General features: G+C 40.4%; 1 protein-coding gene across 1 annotated transcript in view; it reads right to left on the reverse strand.

Annotated features, from left to right (window-relative positions):
- Positions 1-15,313: 15,313 nt before the first annotated feature.
- The window catches only part of LOC126088184 (trypsin alpha-3-like), an 86,069-nt gene continuing 82,031 nt past the window's right edge, over positions 15,314-19,351 (reverse strand). The window contains exon 2 of the mRNA XM_049906308.1: positions 15,314-15,715. Coding sequence (XP_049762265.1) covers positions 15,314-15,715 — 402 coding nt within the window. The remainder of the gene's footprint in view (positions 15,716-19,351) is intronic.

Here is a 19,351-nt window from a genome sequence, read left to right on the forward strand (position 1 = left end):
ACTGTGTTAACATTACTGTCGCGCACGACGGATTTTGACTCAAAGAGCGATGTAGATCTGGTAACAAACAATGATTTTAACTTTTCAGCCTTAATTTACGCTCATCAAATACCGACGTCATCATAAACTAATTACTTTTCAGTGACATTCACCACACTCAAATGGTTAGTACTTTAAGAAAAAACCAGTCATTAAAACAGCATCAGTCACCAACCTTGGCGCTATCGCCACATTCGTAGACAAGCTCCCACGCCTACTTGTCTTTTTATTTCTACACTTTCTGCAATAATTGTTCCCTTCACCATAGTCTACTGAAAAGAAGGATTAGGTCATTAAACTGCTTCAAATGGTTGAAATGCTACCACACTAAACATAGACACTTGTGTAAAAACTACAAGACGAAATGACTGTACTAACATCTATTTAAAACACATGACTCACTAACAAAATTACATTTTACTATCTCTCATTCAACTTATTTAATTGTTCATAGTATTCGTCATCAGCAAGTGATTCTGCTACAAACTGCAGTTGTCAATCAGATGGTGGTGATCTCTCTGCACACATGTTACTCCAAGGATGAGCTGATCATCCATCCAGCATGTGCAGACCAAATTCTCTATTTTTCCAGTGCATGTCTCTAACGTTCCCTGCGTTGCAATGATAATTACCAAATTATCTACTATTCCAGCCATTTTTAGTTGTCGTATAATCACCATTTTCATTGTGATTAAGTCCCTCATCCCGATGCCTCCATTTACCATTATCTGTCACATCATGTGTCATACTACTCATAGTCATAAATTCTGTTGTTTCTACCACATCAAGTGTCATCATTATTGTCAAATTCTAATTCCTGTAGTAGGCACTAGAAACCTTCCAAGTCAACCAACACTCCAACTGGGAAGAGTAACTTAACATATATGTGCTACAAGTTTCATAAGACAAATGCACATCAACGCAGCAGGACTGTGAAGTATATGTAAGAATTGATTTTTCAATTATGTGTATGTCAAGAATCATTTGGAATGGATAAAAACGTAATTGTTAAAATTTTTGTTATCAAATAACCTTCCTTAACTCTGTCTCATACAGCTTCAGACCAATGAGCAGACAAGAAGAAATGCACAAAAATAGTAATAACAATCACTTTCTGATCAAAGCTTGGATACATCACGTTTTTCTTATGACGTACATGCCCAGTAGGTGAAAGCCAAATATGAGGTAGCTCTTGAAGCTGCGTCCAATTTACACCCATTTCTAGTTTTTGAAAATTATGCTCTGCATGTGTACCTTTAACATTCTAATTAATTCCTGAATATGGCACACTACTGGAATTTTGCTAACTTTGTAGCCACTATGTGGCATTTGCTTATGACTTACGACAAAAACTATATCATTCAGTTAGTTTCATTCTTCACGTTCTTAACAATTGTACTTATTAACTACTAATTATGGCATGTTACTGGAATCCTGCTAAATATGAAGCCACTAAACACATATGGCCAAAACTTTACGGTTTTATTCTGCACAGATTTATTCAAGCTACTTGTTTTTTATTCAGTAGTTTTTATCACCTATTCGTTTAGTTTCCTAATTTAAAATATTCATTAATGCTTTGAAATATGTCTTATTATATTTTTCTACGCTCCTTTGACGTCGTTTACATCACTTTATAATATTTGGTCTCCTTTGCTATGTTTAAAATTGTCAATTTGGATGTTAAGCGCCCGGCTAGTTGATTTCACGCCATTCACTTGCAGTAGTCCTAGCAGACGGCCATGGCCTCGTCATACCGAAGTTCACCAACTTACAGTAGCTGCAGCCTTTGTGTGCCCCGCTCCGTGCCCTACGCTTGCCTGCGGTGTTCGCCTCCACCCCACCTAATGTCGCCGCCTCGGGGTCGCAGCACACGACGTACGTTTTCTGGTCCTTGTCTTACACCATGCCCCTCAAACTTCATAGTTTCTTTGTTTTGTTATTTATTAGTTGTCGCCTTAGTACTATGACGTTTTCCTTTCTCACTTTTCACTGTATCTATACCGACAGGTGTCGGAATTTTATAAATGATAGTCCTTATTTGGTTTATTCTAAGCATACAAGCCACCGTAAATATTATTTTGTACCACACATCTTTGGTTTGTTTAGGGTACGTACACCTAATTATGGGCATTTTTTAGCCTGAATCGGTTGTACATTTTAAAATATAAGCCTCATAACTGAACGGGCGATTTCCATGTCTCTTACGATGCTACTCTTGCTATTCTTTGTATCAAGTTTTCACTTTTCAAGGAGAATTGCACTCCAAATTCCTCCCTAAAACGGTAAATTTCTGAATTACGTCTGTTGACTGCCGAACGTGACCTCTCCTTTACAGATACCTACATACTGAAACCTAATGAAATAATCTACTATCCTTGATTCTTTTCCAACTACTAAAATACATATTTCATGTATGGAAGAAAGGAGTTTACATAAAGATTCCAGGTTACTCAGGACATATAATTGAAACAAATCTCAGCAGTGCAAATCAGTTTATCTTTGTCGCACAACACAAAACGGATACCAGGGAGAAAATCTAAGAAAATAATCAGTTCCACAAAAGTGGAATAATGATCTCTTATGAATCAGTAATCCAAACCTCCTTACTCCAGAAACAACGATAACAGTCCCACTGAGTCTTTATTTCTTTTTAAGTGTTCGTAATCTCTGACCATACCGCCCTATGTACCTCCACTCCACTATGAAAAATGTAGTCCCTGCTCATACATTACACACGGACTGCATTCTCCGTCATATCCACATAGTAAGCTCAGTTGTATCATCCACCACTGACAGTTAGAAAAATGAATAAATGTTGCATTCTTCAAGTACCATACAAGAAGAAAAGTTTGTATGTTGCAATTACAGAAAGACATATGTGGGTACAAAGCAATCTGAGCTCATACGAAAAAGTCCTGCAAGCATAGGCTAAAATTCTGGCAGACAGCACTGGTTTAGATATATTAAAAGAATGATTTTCTAGTTCATATTAATCAGAATAATCAAAAATTGTAAATATTCGACGGGAACATGAAAATCAACATTACAAAAACTATTAAATAAAATTAGTTGGAGAGTGTATTGTTCGATAATATTAAATGACAGAATACACCTGTGAGGCATTCGGAAGGCTACAGGAAAGAAAAATCCTGGCTACAGTCTGCAATAATGAACACATCGAGTGTGTTCTTTACGAATCATCACTCACCCTCTGTCTAAATGATTTGCAAGCTCTGATACTATAGTGAAAAGCAAGACTAAATTATAATTGCCATGAGGAATTCACTGTCTGCCACAGGATGAGGCTTGAAGGGTACAAACACTGTAACATATCACTAAGTGCAATGGGTAATAAAGGGCAAGTGTATCTCAGTACAGAATATAATACGTAAGAAAATAGATTTAGAAAACCAACATGCGTAACTATCTAATTTCAGATTCATGCTTGTAGCGATGCACATTTCAGCTGGGATGATTCTCCAGGTATGTTTTCATCTACTCACAGAGAATACAATAGCTAAACCTTTGAACAAAATCATTCAATTAGGAGAAGAAAATCTTCTTAGCCAAGATAACAACAAAACACTGTATTGTGGATAACAGGTTTCGGTAAACTATGTTACCATCATCAGATCTTCGTACAGGTCATAATAGACATCTTGTGCCAGATGCACACAAAATCTGTGTGTCAGTATGGTGGCGCCCTAGTAGGCATAACGTGTGATTATATAGATGGAATATTGTGGCTATTGTTTATTATAACCTGTACGAAGATCTGATGATGGTAACATAGTTTACATAAATCGATTATCCTCAATACAGTGTTTTATTGCGATCGTGGTTAAGAAGTTTTTCTTCTCCTGAGAAAGTAAATACAGATAACTCCTTCATACTCAGTTTGAGTAAACTAATAAATCACTCAGTGCCGTTAATACTTACACGTTTGTTATACCGGTACACAGAATTAAGGTGATTTGGTAACGGTCCAGTGTTCAGCAAGAGTAGTCAACGTAACCTTAGCTTAGTTTTTGGCAGAAAATAAATGACTACTGCACAAACGAGTGGTGCTACATTATACTGTATGCTATCAGCATTCTCTTATGACACATTCCTTAAATCATCAACCTCATTTCACATTTCACTGTTCCGCAATTTAACTAACGTCAGTTTGTCAAGATGGCTTCCGTCTACGTTCCATTTAGTTAAACAAAAGTGTGAATGAAGACTAGAAAATAACAATTCAACACGAAACCTTCCAACGAAGGGTATATATTGTTCTTTATCAGTTATAAACACATGATTATAGTGTCACAATGAGAACCGTGGTCAATTTTCATTTTGCAAAATAACCTTAGCGATCTGAAGCACAATACTATTTCATGAACAAAGCGTAGGACTAAATTGTCTTTCACATATAATTTAGTGTGGATAAACTGAACACAAAATAAAGTGAAGTGAACTTGAAAAATGATAGAGAAATACGCAGGTCAGCATATGATAATAGGTAATATCTCATAACCTACACCACTGAACACAAGTACGCGTTCGTAACAGAAGATGCATGGAGTGATACACAATCACGGTATCTCGTTTACCTTACACAACAACACAGACTTGGCCACAATTAACTGACTTCAAATTGTCTTACCGGTGATCTGATGCAACGTACAATTATTGAAATCATGGTTCGCTCTTAGGCTAGTAAATTTAACAAAGTAGTATTTTCTTCCAAATGTCACTCAAGAACAAAGCACGTCTCAGCACTCCAAGCGACTCCATTCGACTCCACTTGTATACTGCCGAGAAAAGAATTGCTAACTTTCTTTTAAAACCAAATGCACATCTCACTTGCTGCCGCCAAGCCCTGTGATTAGCTCAGAACCAAGAAACACATATTAAATTTTCGAAGCAATGGTCATGTATAGAGTTCACGAACAGCCCAGAATCTATACGTGTTGAAACTGACTAGCCTCATATCTCTGCTTGTGAACTCTCGGAAAAGATTAAATGAGTGGTGAGAAAACGAAAGTGATACCAGCAGGCATCTTCCAAGTTCCTGTTCTTGTTACCAGACAGAGGAGCGCGTAGGCTACTTTCTTTGCAACGCTTTGTGAAGTATAGTGGACTTAGGTGCAGAATTCTGAGACTTTATAGCTTGTTTAAAAGATTAACGTTGTACTAGGAACCAGCAACAATCCAGTTAGCAGGGCGAAAATAATGGTTTCAAATCTCGCAGGACAATTTCAGTTGTAAAAGGGCGGTCAAAATCTGGAGAAGGATCCTCATTAAGAATCTATGAGAGCCATTACCGGTATTCTTCAACTAAAACAAAATGGGCTGTCAAAATATGATTTCTGTTCAATGTACAGGGTGAATCATCGAAAACTTGCACCGCAAATATTGTGGAAATGGAAGGTGCTATTGAAGTGCGATTTCCAGAGAATTCCGAGCGAGGTGACGCAGTGGTTAGCATACTGGACTCGCATACGGGAGGACGACGGTTCAATCCTTCGTCCGGCCATCTTGATTTAGGTTTTCCGTCATTTCCCTAAATCGCCCCAGGCAAATGCCAGGATGCTTCCTTAGGAAGGGCACGGCCGACTTCCTTACCCATCCTTCCTTAATCCGATGAGACCGATGACCTCGCTGTTTGGTCCCTTCCCCCAAACAATCCAATCTAATCTAGAGAATGGACTGGTAGTCACGGATTCATATTGTTAGCCACACTGTAATAATACTCCGAAAATGTATTTTTTGTGTAAACAAAGGCTCTTTTGAATGGAACAGTGCCTACTAACAGTCAAAAAGAGGGATACCTGAGAATGTCATTGGTGTTTACTGCAGCAGTCTAGTGCGGTTCGTTTACGAGATACTGTATTGTGCAAAGTTTCCACATCGACACTTGTTTATACCATTCAAAATGCGTAGTTGTGAGATGCGATGTTGTTATGTATGTTTACAGTAAGCATGTGTGTTCCCCGAGTGCACTGCGACTTGCTACAGTGTGTGACAACCCAAGCCGTACGTAGTGAGTGTACAATGGAAACTATCAGCACAATAAAACATGACATGCTCATGATATATAGAGAGTGTAGGAAAATGAAGTTTGTTCTTTTGTGGCGTTATGCTAAAGATATTCCTGTAGACTTCAACCATCTCGGTAATTATCTGTTGACCTTCAACTCGTTGCATGAAAGTGATTGTGTAACGCCTAGGCAACGTAAGGGAAGGAAACGAGTGAAGACAGAAAAAGGGGAAATTAACGTTCTTGCTACTGTTACACTTGATCCGCACGTTATTTCCCGCTCAACCGCACGAGGAAGCGGCAAGAGGCAGGCAAGTGTGCTACGCATTCTCCATCGATATACGGGGTAACTATAAATAAACTTTCAAAACGCTGTAGAAGTAACACTACTGATCAGAATGACGTCAAATTGCAACGGAATATTATCGGGGAAGGGGAAAAAACTATGGCAGAATGAAAAAAAAGAGTGAAAATTGGTCAACAGATGGCGCTGTATGTGTCAGAACACGTTAATGAAAACACCTGTCATGCGCACGACACATTCAAGTTGGTATAAACACGCCGAGTACACTGCTTTTCCTCATTTCGCGTCTGCGACGTTCATCACGACTGTCTCAATGCAGCATCGCACTCTGCTTGTAAAGCTGTACTACGGGAATGATGACTGCACAGTCGGTCTGCAGAAGTTCCGGACACTGGAGGGTTTGAAAAAAGGCGTTGGTCCGACGACTGCCGTGGTTCCGGACAAAATGATTCGGAAATTCGAAAAGACGTGTTCTTTTTGTGTGCAACCTGGTAGACGGAGGAAACGAACTGATTCGACGTCAATGGAAGCAATGGCCACCACTTTGCAGTAGGAGACGAGTGGTGGTGTGCAAACGTGTAGTGCACGCAGAATTGCCCGACGTCAGCACGGTGTGTAAAATCCTACGAATCATTCTTTGTATCCATGCAAAATTACCCGTGCGCTCGAGCTGTTGTTGACCTGCCAGCAAGAGAGAACTTTGCTTTTTAATTTCTTGTTCGCATGGAAGTGGACAATAATTGGCCGTAGAAGATTTTGTGGACAGAGAAAGCCCACTTCCATCTGAGAGGATATGTCAATACACAGAATTGCCGAACATGGGCAACGGAAAATCCACACGCAAATAAACCGGTACCACTTCATCCTGAAAAGGCCACTGTGTGGTGTGAGTTTATGGCAACATTTATCACAAGGCCATATTGTTTCGAAGAGACAGGTGTTTCCGGTCTTGTTACCTGTACCGTCACTGGTAAGCGCTAAGAGTGTCCTTTGCGCAACCACGTCATTCCAACTCTCCAGCACCGTAGATGTGTGGATGGGATCATTTTTACACAAGATGGCGCACCTCCGCGCATGGCAAATCCAGTGAAGCAGCTGCTGAAGCGCCATTTCGGAGTGATAAGTAATGCAACGAATTGTTGTTTGAGATCGCGGAATATTCCCTCTTCAGACTCTGTAGTTTCACAGAGTTCTGACTGGTGGCAGCGACATAAGTAGCCTTCAAAATGGCGTCTGTAACGCAGGTGCGTTCCAAGCAGAGAGCTGTCGTTGAGTTTCTTTTGGCGGATAACCAGAGCATCGCAGATATTCATGGGCGGTTTCAGAGTGTCTACGGAGACACTGTAGTGAACAAAAGAACGGTGAGTAGTTGACTGAGGCGTCAATCATCATCGCAATAAGCCATGAGAACCTGTCTGATCTCCCACGTGCCGGTCGCCAGTTGTGACTCTTGCAATTCTGGAATTAAAGAAAGAACTTCAGCGTGTTCCGTACCACTTATCCTTCTCCATGACAATTCAAGGCCTCACAAAAATCCGCGATCACGAGAGGAGCTCACAAAACTACATTGGTCTTCATCCACCATACAGTTCGAATCTTGCGTCTTCTAACTTACATCTGTTTGAACCATTGGAGAATACGCTCAGCGGCAAGAAGTACGCGTATAATAGGGATGTTATTGATGCAGCAAGACGTTGGCTCCAGCGTCGACCAGTAGAGTTGTACCATCCGAGGATACAGGCCCTTACGGTAAGGTGGCGTAAGCTCTTCACATTGAACCGAAATTATGTTGAACAATCTGTTTTTTTTTAGCAAATCTGTGAGGAATAATACTATGTATTAGGAATCTGAATCAAACCAGCCTGTTTTAAGAATTACTTTCTGAGCACCTCTCGAACGCCTATCGCAGTATAGAGAGCAGAAAAACGCTAAAAGGAAGGGAAACTACACATTTCAACATTTCCTTTGGCATGGTGCAGTGTAAACCACGTAATGGTACACAATCCCACATGCCACTGCCTATAACGAAACCACGATTCCTAGACTTGTCTCTCTTTCTGCGAACGACGTATCTTAGCGCAGGGAGGGATTATTTTCGGGACGATTCAACAGTGCTTGAAGAATGGCTTCTTCATTGTCACAAGGGATTTCCTCTCGTGATTAGCGCTCTTCTAATTTTTTTTCTTCCTTGATCATGTGTCTTAATTATTTCTCAAATACACTGAGGTAACAAAAAGTAAAGATGTAGAAGCTTATCTCACTACGGGTAAGATAGACACTGCCTACAGGAAAATTAAAGAGACCTTTGGAGAAATGAGAACCACTTGTATGAATATCAAGAGCTCAGATGGAAACCCAGTTCTAAGCAAAGAAGGGAAATCAGAAGAGTTGGAAGCAGTATATAGACTGTCTATATAAGGGGGATGTTCTTGTGGACAATATTGTGGAAATGGAAGAGGATGTAGATGAAGATGAAATGGGAGATACGATACTGCGTGAAGAGTTTGACAGAGTACCGAAAGACCTGAGTCGAAACAAGGCCCCAGGAGTAGACAACATTCCATTCGAACTACTGACGGCCTTAGGAGAGCCAGTCCTGACAAAACTCTTTCATATGGTGAGCAAGATGTATGAGACAGGCGAAATACCCTCAGACGTCAAAAAGAATATAATAATTCTAATCCCAAGGAAAGCAGGTGCTGACAGATGTGAAAATTACCGAACAATCAGTTTAATAAGTCACGGAAGCAAAATACTAACGCGAATTCTTTACAGACGAATGGAGAAATTGGTAGAAGCCGACCTTGGGGAAGATCAGTTTGGATTCTGTAGAAATATTGGAACACGTGAGGCAATACTGACCCTATGACTTATCTTAGAAGCTAGATTAAGGAAAGGCAAACCTACGTTTCTAGCATTTGTAGACTTAGAGATAGCTTTTGACAATGTTGACTGGAATACTCTCTTTCAAATTCTGAAGGTGGCTGGGGTAAAATACAGGGAGCGAAAAGCTATTTACAATTTGTACAGAAACCAGATGGCAGTTATAAGTGTCGAGGGGCATGAAAGGGAAACAGTGGTTGGGAAGGGAGTGAGACTCGGCTGTAGCCAATCCCCTATGTCATTCAATCTGTAAATTGAGCAAGCAGTGAAGGAAACAAAAGAAAAATTCCGAGTAGGTACTAAAATCCACGGAGAAGAAATAAAAACTTTGAGGTTCACCGATGACATTGTAATTCTGTCAGAGACAGCAAAGGACTTGGAAGAGCAGTTGAACGGAATGGACAGTGTCATGAAAGGAGGGTATAAGATGAACATCAACATAAGCAAAACGAGGATAATGGAATGTAGTCGAATTAAGTCGGGTGACGCTGAGGGAATTAGATTAGGAAATTAGATACTGAAAGTAGTAAAGGAGTTTTGCTATTTGGGGAGCAAAATAACTGACGATGGTCGAAGTAGAGAGGATATAAAATATAGACTGGCAATGGGAAGGAAAGCGTTTCTGAAGAAGAGAAATTTGTTAACATCGAGCATAAATTTATGTGTCAGGAAGTCGTTTCTGAAAGTATTTGTATGGAGCGTAGCCATGAATGGAAGTGAAACATGGACGATAACTAGTTTGCACAAGAAGAGAATAGAAGCTTTCGAAATGTGGTGCTACAGAAGAATGCTGAAGATTAGATGGGTAGATCATATAACTAATGAGGAGGTATTGAACAGGATTGAGGAGAAGAGTAGTTTGTGGCAGAACTTGACCAGAATAAGGGATCGGTTGGTAGGACATGTTCTGAGGCATCAAGGGATCACCAATTTGGTACTGGAGGGCAGCGTGGAGGGTAAAAATCGTAGAGGGAGACCAAGAGATGAATACACTAAAACAGATGCAGAAGGATGTAGGTTGCAGTAGGTACTGGGAGATGAAGAAGCTTGCACAGGGTAGAGTAGCATGGAGAGCTGCATCAAACCAGTCTCAGGGCTGAAGAGCACAACAACAACAAGTCATGGGATAGCGATACACACATATAAAAATGGTGGTGTTATCGCGTACACGACTTATAAAAGGGGAACGGTAGTAGGAATATTCCACTTCGTAAATCGTTATAAAATTCAATATTCCGAAATCCATAGACGGCGTTTGCTAACAGCACGACATCGTCTGTAGTGCCTCTTCTGGTCTCGTGACCATATCGGTAGGACCTTAGGCAGCTGGAAAACGTTGGAATGGTCAGGCAAGTCCTTGTACGGTTGGTAGGAGCAGATGGTACGGTTGGAATGTGGCGCGGACTCCCCAAACCCATAGACCCAGGTTGTCAGCATGGGACTGGGCAAACTGGTGGTAGCTCTCTAATGGTGTGGGCTGTTGTTATGTGGGTCGGACTTGATCCTCGGTTGTGTCCGGCTACTTAGAGACCGTTTTCCGCAATTCATTGATTTCATATTGTCAAACAACGATGGAACTTTTATGGATGACAATGCGTCATGTCATCGGGCTACATTCGTTCGCGATTGGTTTGATGAACATTCTGGACAATTCGAGTGGATGATGTGGCCACCCAGATCGCCCGACATGAATCCCACGCACCATTTATGGGGCACATCTGAGAGATCAGTCCATGCTCAAAACTCAACAACAGCAACACTTTCGCAGTTATTGACGGCTATAGGGCCAAAATGGCTCAGTATTTCTGCTGGAGACATGCAACGAGTTGTTGAGTCCATGAGACTTGGCGCTGCTGCACTACGCAGGGAAAAGGAGGTCAAACGCGATATTAGGAGGTATTCCATGACTTTTCTCACCTCAGTATAAATTCAGTTTATTACCCCTATATGGAATTTGTAATACGCGAACTTAGTACACACATGTCTGGTGTGTAAAAAAATCTTTCTACGCCATTTCGTGGTTCTTCTAGGGGTGGCTGACTATTGTTCGATGTTAAAGAGGGATAGTAAAAGTGATGGAAAACAGAAAGATAAATTTTGAAAGTTAAATGTAACAGAGGATTCTAAATTTGCTAAGATCACTGTTTGTAATATTTTAGAATGTGACTGAAAAAATTAAACCGTTATTAAAATACTGACACTGTTAGAATTTCATTTTAATATCTAAAATATAGTGAAGTGTGATTTATTATTCTATTAAAAATCCTGACCTGATAATAATAATAATGGCGTGTGACGAGGGCCTCCCGTCGGGTAGACCGATACCCTGGTGACCAGATAAAACCACGAGAACGTAATTTTCGCATTCAGGATTACATGTTTTTCTAAAACCTATTTTTTCGGAATTTAAACTTGTTTTGTCATCGTACACACATTTCGGTATGAGTTTTTATCTTTAATTTGGTGATCTGCTTTCTTATTAGTAATGCCTTTTACGCAATTAGCGTGATAACAACATTTATTGCCCTTCATTGCCATCAGTAAGCTCTAGGAGATGATCCCAAGTTCTGTTCTCTGATACTGGAATTCGTGTCCTGGTATTTTCTTTCCTGTTGGTGAGATTTGGACGCACAGAATAAGTTCCTGTGTGATGCTAATACTGGAACAGAGTAGATGTGTATCCCATTGTTAACTTACAGAATTTCTTCATACCGAATAAGGCTCCAGATTTTGTCCTAAAAAATCTTTGCTACTTACTGTAACTGTAATTCTCGATTTTCCACCTAATGTTAGTATTACTGTTAACCCATTTCTGTCTAGCGTAACATATATGTCATGGAACAGCCTGCCATCGTTTTCTCTCGTTGGCAACAATGCCTGCGTTTGCAGTGGCCATTGTTGTATGGCTTTCGGATAAGGTGGCTTTGTTGTTCATGTTTAGGTAGGTTTCAGTCAGTTGCAAGCATTAAGTGGTCAGTGACTGGTGCTTCAAGTACGGAAGACTTTTCCGAGTGAGATTATGTCTTGGAATAGGAAGTAAGTATCATTTTTATCGGAAATTATAATACAATTTGTTTAAATTATGGTTGATTATAATGTTAAAAGTACTGAAATTTATGTTAATGGTTATCTACAAAATGCAATTCTTATTTTTGTGGCTCCAAATTCAGTTTTAATTTTGTGTTGCATAAATGACACGCTAGGCAAAACAGTGAAAATAACTATTCGTTCTCTTTAGAGGTCTATCTCTCCATGAGATCCTGGCTATTTTTGAAGGGGAGGAAGAAGACGCAACATATATATTTATTGAACCTCCTGAAGCTAATGTGGATTCGGATGAAGATTCTGGGGAAGAAGATGGGGGGGAAACGTCGATAATCTTGGACCAAGGCAACTCCAGGCTGGTGCAGAAGTGGCTTTAGCAAGTAAAAACAGGTTAGGTAGTGGACCTGAGATTAATTTCTCTCCTGATGATAAACCAGATGAACAGGAAAAGTCACAGATCTTAAAAAGTGTAATCAGAGATTGGAAAAAAAGACGATCTTCGTAGTGTTAGTTCTGTATTTCCCGTGAGTGATTATAGTAAATACAGAAACTAGTCTCCAGTTCAGTGTTTTGAATTATTTTGGGGCGACGAAGTAATTGCAGTTCTTCTCACTGAATCGACAAAGTATGCTTTGTTCAAGAACTGCTCAGATCAAAAAAAAAACATTTGAAGAGATAAAGGATTTTCTAGGAATACTAATTCTTTCTGGCTATAATCCTTTACCTAGCAGAAGATATTACTGGGATTCTGGATTGGAGATGAGAAATGAAATGGTCCACAGCACGATGAGAAGGGACAGGTTTGAAACAATTATGAGATTAATTCACACAACACAACACAAAACAACAATCGATGCTAATGATAGAATATGGAAGCTTCGTCCTGTTTACACCACATACATTGTTGGTTTACCTGAAGCAACGAGGTTTTTGTGCAGCCTGGCCGTCCCTATCACCTGATCTTGATCCGTGTGACTTCTGGCTGTGGGCTATCTGGAAGATGTTGTGATCAGTGTTCCGAATGCTGACTTAGCTGCATTGAAGGCACGCATTACGCAACACATTATGAACGTGACTCCGGAAACACTTCGATCAGTTGTGGAGCATGCTGTTCCTCGATTTGAACTTGTTGCATAAAATGGTGGACAGCATATTGAACATGTTTTGTTCCAGTTACGTGGAAATTAATAATCGGATTTGATTTTGATTGATGCTTTTTATGCGGTTTTTGGCCTCAGGACAATTAAAAACCGGTGTGAGTGATGCTTTTTATCGGCTTTTGGTCTCAGGACAATTAAATACCGATTTTTTTCCAATCAATGCGATACAACCATGCCGTGGTGGCTTACGTAACTAACAGTATCATACCTGCACACCCATGAGCACTGAGTAGCAAAGGCATTGTTGTATGATTCTTTCGTCATTTGTAGTCGACCAGTATTAAATTCTAATGCTTACAGTGCCATCTGTTGCTACATTTTGCAACTATTAATTTTTCTTCTGCCACACGTTTCCCCCCCCTCTCTGACAATATTCCGTTGCAATTTGAAGTCATCCCGGCCAGTGGTGTTATTTATACAGTGGTTTGAAAGTTTACCTTTACTTATAATCACCCTGTATGTTCGACACCTATCCCATCTCTCTCGATCAGCTGCTGCATGGAAACGATTATAAGATTAGTGCTAACTTCTGTCCCTACACGTTAAGATAGAATACTCAAGATGTATCATGTTTAGTGATGAAACGACATTCACCAATAATGGTCCGCAAAACCGCCGAATTATGCGCTGTTTTTCTGATGAAAATGCGCGTTGGCTTCATCTGGTTGAACGTCAGCGTCCACAGACTGCAAACATGTGGTGCGGGATAGTGAACCCTCAACTTCAGTTTTTCGTAGACAGAACACTGAATGGGCACAAGTATCGTAGCTTCCTAACAGACCATCATCCACGGATACTAGAGGACGTTCCTCTGTAATTTGGAAAGAACCTGTGGCACTAACATTATGTCTGGTATTTCATAGTGCAGGACGTACGGCCGCATGTCTTCACGAATCGTTTCCAAATCGTTGGATTAGTCGCAGAGGACTCGTACCTCGGCCGGCTTTGTACCCGCATTTGACACCTGTCGACTGTTTTCTGTGGTGAAAGCTTATGGACACTTCCTTCGAGGACGTACCAACTACACCCGATGATGTGCAACGAAGTGCTACCACAGCCTGCTCGGATATCTCCGCTGAAATGCTAGCAAGTGTGCAGCAGTCGTTCCGTATCAACCTGGAAGCGTGTATTGCCCCTGCCGGTGTTAGTTCCGAACTCAAGTTGTGATAGTTACCTCTGTATTGGTCACAATCGACATACATAGTGTACGCACTTGAGTTATTCCTTAGCGTGTGCTGCGTCAGGAATACTGCAAGTCAGCGGGGGAACTTTTCAAAATACGTTATCTTGTAAACGACTCGTATTAGAGCCCTGCAAAGACAACACCGACATTCTAATTTACCCTGCGTTCAATTTGTTAATTTCAATAGGCGTATTTCCATTCCAAAAAGTGTACGTTTTCACAAAATATACACATCATAGTATTGTTGCAATCTGTTGACTGACTAACTGTACGAGACCCTGACTATGAATCCATTGTGTGAAAACCGCGCATCAATGGCACTTCGCATTTCTGCAATATTTACGGCGCTAATTTCAAGTGATTCACCCTGTACGTGCTAAGGCTAACACTAAAATACGTTTGCTAAATATTAGTTTCGGCCTTATAGAGTGTTACTATATCTACGTTGCGTGAAACAGAGAGGTCTGGGTATAGATAGGAAAGTAAAAATAAAATTTCTGACAGATGCTATAATACAACAACGTCACGTTAGCAGAAAAAAGCCCGTTTATTTCAGCCAGAAAAAAATTGCAGCTGTATATTATAAAGCATCGAAAACATGACAGTTAGGCCTGCCATTTGACATGTTGTCTACCGTGACTAGAAAATCAGTTGCGAAAATGTTCTTCCTGTTACACTCCAGTAGTGTCTGTGATCCAAGAGCGGAGTTCTCCAACGTTGGTGAATACGGCGTCATGGTCGTCGCATGTGGGTCCTCCCCATGAGACGATGCCCACCTGTGTGGAACCACTGACGAGTGGACCTCCGGGGTCTTCGTGGCAGACAGACTGGCCCTCATCGCCAGCGCACGCCATACGCTTCGTTACTGTGTTGACACCAATGAAGTTATCCTGGCAAGTAGAGCGGTCGACGATATTGACGTCCACCTTCATCAGGACTGTTGGGAAGGTGCCACCGGAGGCTAACTGACCCCAGCCCGTCACAGTAACGGCGAGGACACTCGCAGGGTCATAGCCAGCTTCTGGAAGGCCCACGGGCTGCACTTCAGAGCCCAGTGGGAACGACTCACTAGGCTGTGAAAGTATACACCACACATTAGTCGACTTAAGTCGTTTCACATCAAGAATACAGTTGTAGTCACTTTTCACACAACTTCACGATAATTCACTACTGGTTTCAAGGTCCATACTAATAATCATTAGTTGGCGAGGCTAGTACGTGAACCACTTGGAAACCTGAGACTCTAAAATCTCTGCTGTGCTGCATGTGTATCAAACAATATCGTACACACAACAGAGATGAACTCGAAGGTTCGGAGCCAACGTAGACATTCTAGGACATAGTAATAAATACTCCGAGGACCTAATGAATTAAATGTATGGTATAAGCGGCTCATAATTTGGGTTAAGGCAAATAAGCCCAAGCCGCAAGGGATTAAACGTAGCAGAATTTTAAAAGGTAAGTCACTTAACATCAGTTTGGAGAAAGAATTTATTAAAATTTATTAAAATAAAGAATCCTCCTCTACAGAAAGGACAAAGGAAACAATACACCAGTAGTACGTAAGTAAATTAAAGGAAATTTCTCTTCAGTAGAAGAGCTGTAGTACTCAGATATTGACATTTAATGAAACACTAAACATTCAAGCTTAGAGCACAAAGTTGTTTGGAAAAGGGGTTAATCATAACATAATCAGAGAAAACAAAACTAACAAAATCTGAAACACAGAACTCTTGCAGAAGACTGTATGATAATAAATTAAAATGTAACTTACGGAATGAAGAGATACTAGAAGATCAGGTTATGCAAATTATGTACGGACTTCTTATCAGAAGAAAGGGCAGATTGCTCATACAAAATTTAAATTTACTTCTGGAAGGAGCACTGACAGAGAGAAACCTAATTAACGGAAGTATGTAAATGAGTGATATGTATGGATTTGGTATAATAGTAATGGGTGTTTCAAATAGAACACCGGTTTGGAGAGACCGTTATTTTCATTTCTTGGTCTTGGCAACGAAATCTTTGCGTTTTTTATGGAAAGTTATCGTACGGAACAGCCAATGTTGACTGTGAAAAGTCACTATAGGAATGCTGAAAGTTTCACGGAAACTGCGTGGAAACACCGTATCATTCTCGGATACAACACTGTACCAAATGAATCCCCTGTTCGTGGATTGGTCAAGGAATTGGAATTAACCGCTCAAACAGAAGGCGTCCATAGTCCTGGACGCTTTCGAAGTGCCCGGAAAGGGGCAAATGTTGCTGTACGTGATTCTGTAACTGTGAGTCAGGGAAAATCGAGTCACCATCGTGCTCAAGAAAATGCGCAAATGTCCAACAACAATTCATAGAATATTAACAAAAGATTTGCATTTAACACCCGTACAGAGTTCAGTTCACGCAGAAACACAACCAGCGGATCATGAAAAAGGACGGCAGATTGTGCAATGGGTCCTGGAAGAGGTACGGGAGAGCCATGGCTACACAAACCTCATCATCTTCTTAGATGAAGCTAATTTCCATTGAAACAACTTTGAGAAGAGCATAACTGTCGAATAAGTGGACCAGAGAATGCAAGAGTAATTGAGAAAAAGGCATACATCTCAAGCGACTTACGGTTTGGTGTGGGATTTCGAGTGGGAGCTCAATCTGTTCTTAGCTTCTTGAAGATGAACAAGGAAGTGGTGTCACTTCCGTTATGGTGTGTTTTAATTGCTTCATTGAAATTCGTAAATTCGATTTATAGCATCTTCAAATCTGGCATTCTTTTTGAGACACCCTTTCTACGATGGTAGAAGGATTGGTACGTAATAAGGATCGGAGGATGGCATCAAATGAGTCGAAGTGACTGATAGACGTCCATTTTTTCTACACATTCATGTAGACGGAGACGAGTATTTAATTTAGAGATTCGTTGGTTATAAAATGATTTTAGACAGACAGATGCGGACGTAGACTTCATCGTCAATTTTCTTCACGATAAAAGTATTACAGAGAGTATAGACGGCGAGAGCGTAAGATCTGAAACATGAAATCGACTGTCCAAGGGGTTTCCAAAGATATGTCAGAAATCAATAAGGAAATAACCAACAAACATGAAAATGGAATGCTATACAGTAGACCTGTCACATGCGTCAAAAGTAATCTAAGTCTGAAGCATTTTAAGCGCGTTGTCCACGTATGTTAATATACTATACGGATGATAGTTGGGAATGGCGGAATTCTGAAGCCGTACAGGGCATTAAAATAAAATCAGAATAAACATGTCAACAATTTGTGACTTTCTCAGCACCTAATTATCTTTTATAAACTTTAAAAAATGCTTCATCAAGTGAGAATAGAACGTACAATGAAAATACCAAAACAAAATAAAACGTTCATGTTTTCCTAGTTGTGCTTATGCACTTACAAAGAATATGTGTGTCGATAATCAGCCGTCTGGAACAGTTTCACAGTGACACAGTCTCAGATGCGAAGTATCCTGGAAATGCGATGTAAGAAATAAACTGCGTGGTTTCAACAGATATGTCAAACAGTAACCGGAGCGATAGAGGTGAGACTAGTAAATGATCACTTCTGAAGTCCACAAGGCGATACAATGCCCTAATATTTTAATGGTTCCCTATGAAAAAATGAAACGGAGAAATAGAGATTAGAGGGAACGTCTCACGCATAGACTAAATCGTCACATTATTAATATGGACTGAAGTAAAACAAGAATTCGTGGAGAAAGATGATAACAGATTAAGTAAACGATGAGCGAGAATGTGAGGGGACCACGTACCAAGTGAATCAATGATTGAAGGTGGAACAGGCAACCTAGAACAAAAGAAAAAGATTTCTCTTCTATTCTTCTATTCGTGTTCAGTTGCTCATTTCTGGCTATAATTGCCTCAGGCGGCAGACCTAAGATTTGACTACAATAACATATTCCATAACCTGTGTACTGTGAGACAAACGTCAAGTAGAATATCGAGAACAATTTGTAACTGTCGCTGTCATTAATACAGAGATTCATTATATGCCACTGAGAATGCGGTTTACACAGGAATACGGGTTAAGCTAATAAACATTTTATGTGCTACTCATGGTGTTAGCAATTGTCCTTTAAAAAGTTTCGCAAGTATAGCGACCAAAATATTTCCTTTGTGGCTGTGAGGTATTACATCTGTACTGTCCCAGTACGTAGCGTAATTTGCCTACGACATGAACGGCAACGGTGAATCTTCTTTAGGACTCTATTTTTAGAAATGGTTCAAATGGCTCTGAGCACTATGGGACTCAACATCTTAGGTCATAAGTCCCCTAGAACTTAGAACTACTTAAACCTAACCAACCTAAGGACATCACACACACCCATGCCCGAGGCAGGATTCGAACCTGCGACCGTAGCAGTCCCGCGGTTCCGGACTGCAGCGCCAGAACCGCTAGACCACCGCGGCCGGCCCTATTTTTAGAAACAAAAGCATTACTCTATACCTCTCAGTTATTGTATGTCAAGATACGTGCATCATTAAGTGTTATTTAGTTATTAAAGAGGTTGTTTCTCAGGGGTGTAAATCACGAATGGGTTGTTATTATAATCTGTTCCGGTGCAACTGCCACCAAATTCTGTGACGTGATACTAGTAGCATAGAAACTTTCTTCACATCACCAAAATTAGGATTATAGGTTCTTTCTGCGTTTCTGTCAATAGTTTATTTTTG

The sequence above is a fragment of the Schistocerca cancellata genome, chromosome 6 (genome assembly GCF_023864275.1).
Source record: "Schistocerca cancellata isolate TAMUIC-IGC-003103 chromosome 6, iqSchCanc2.1, whole genome shotgun sequence".
Lineage (NCBI taxonomy): Eukaryota > Metazoa > Arthropoda > Insecta > Orthoptera > Acrididae > Schistocerca > Schistocerca cancellata.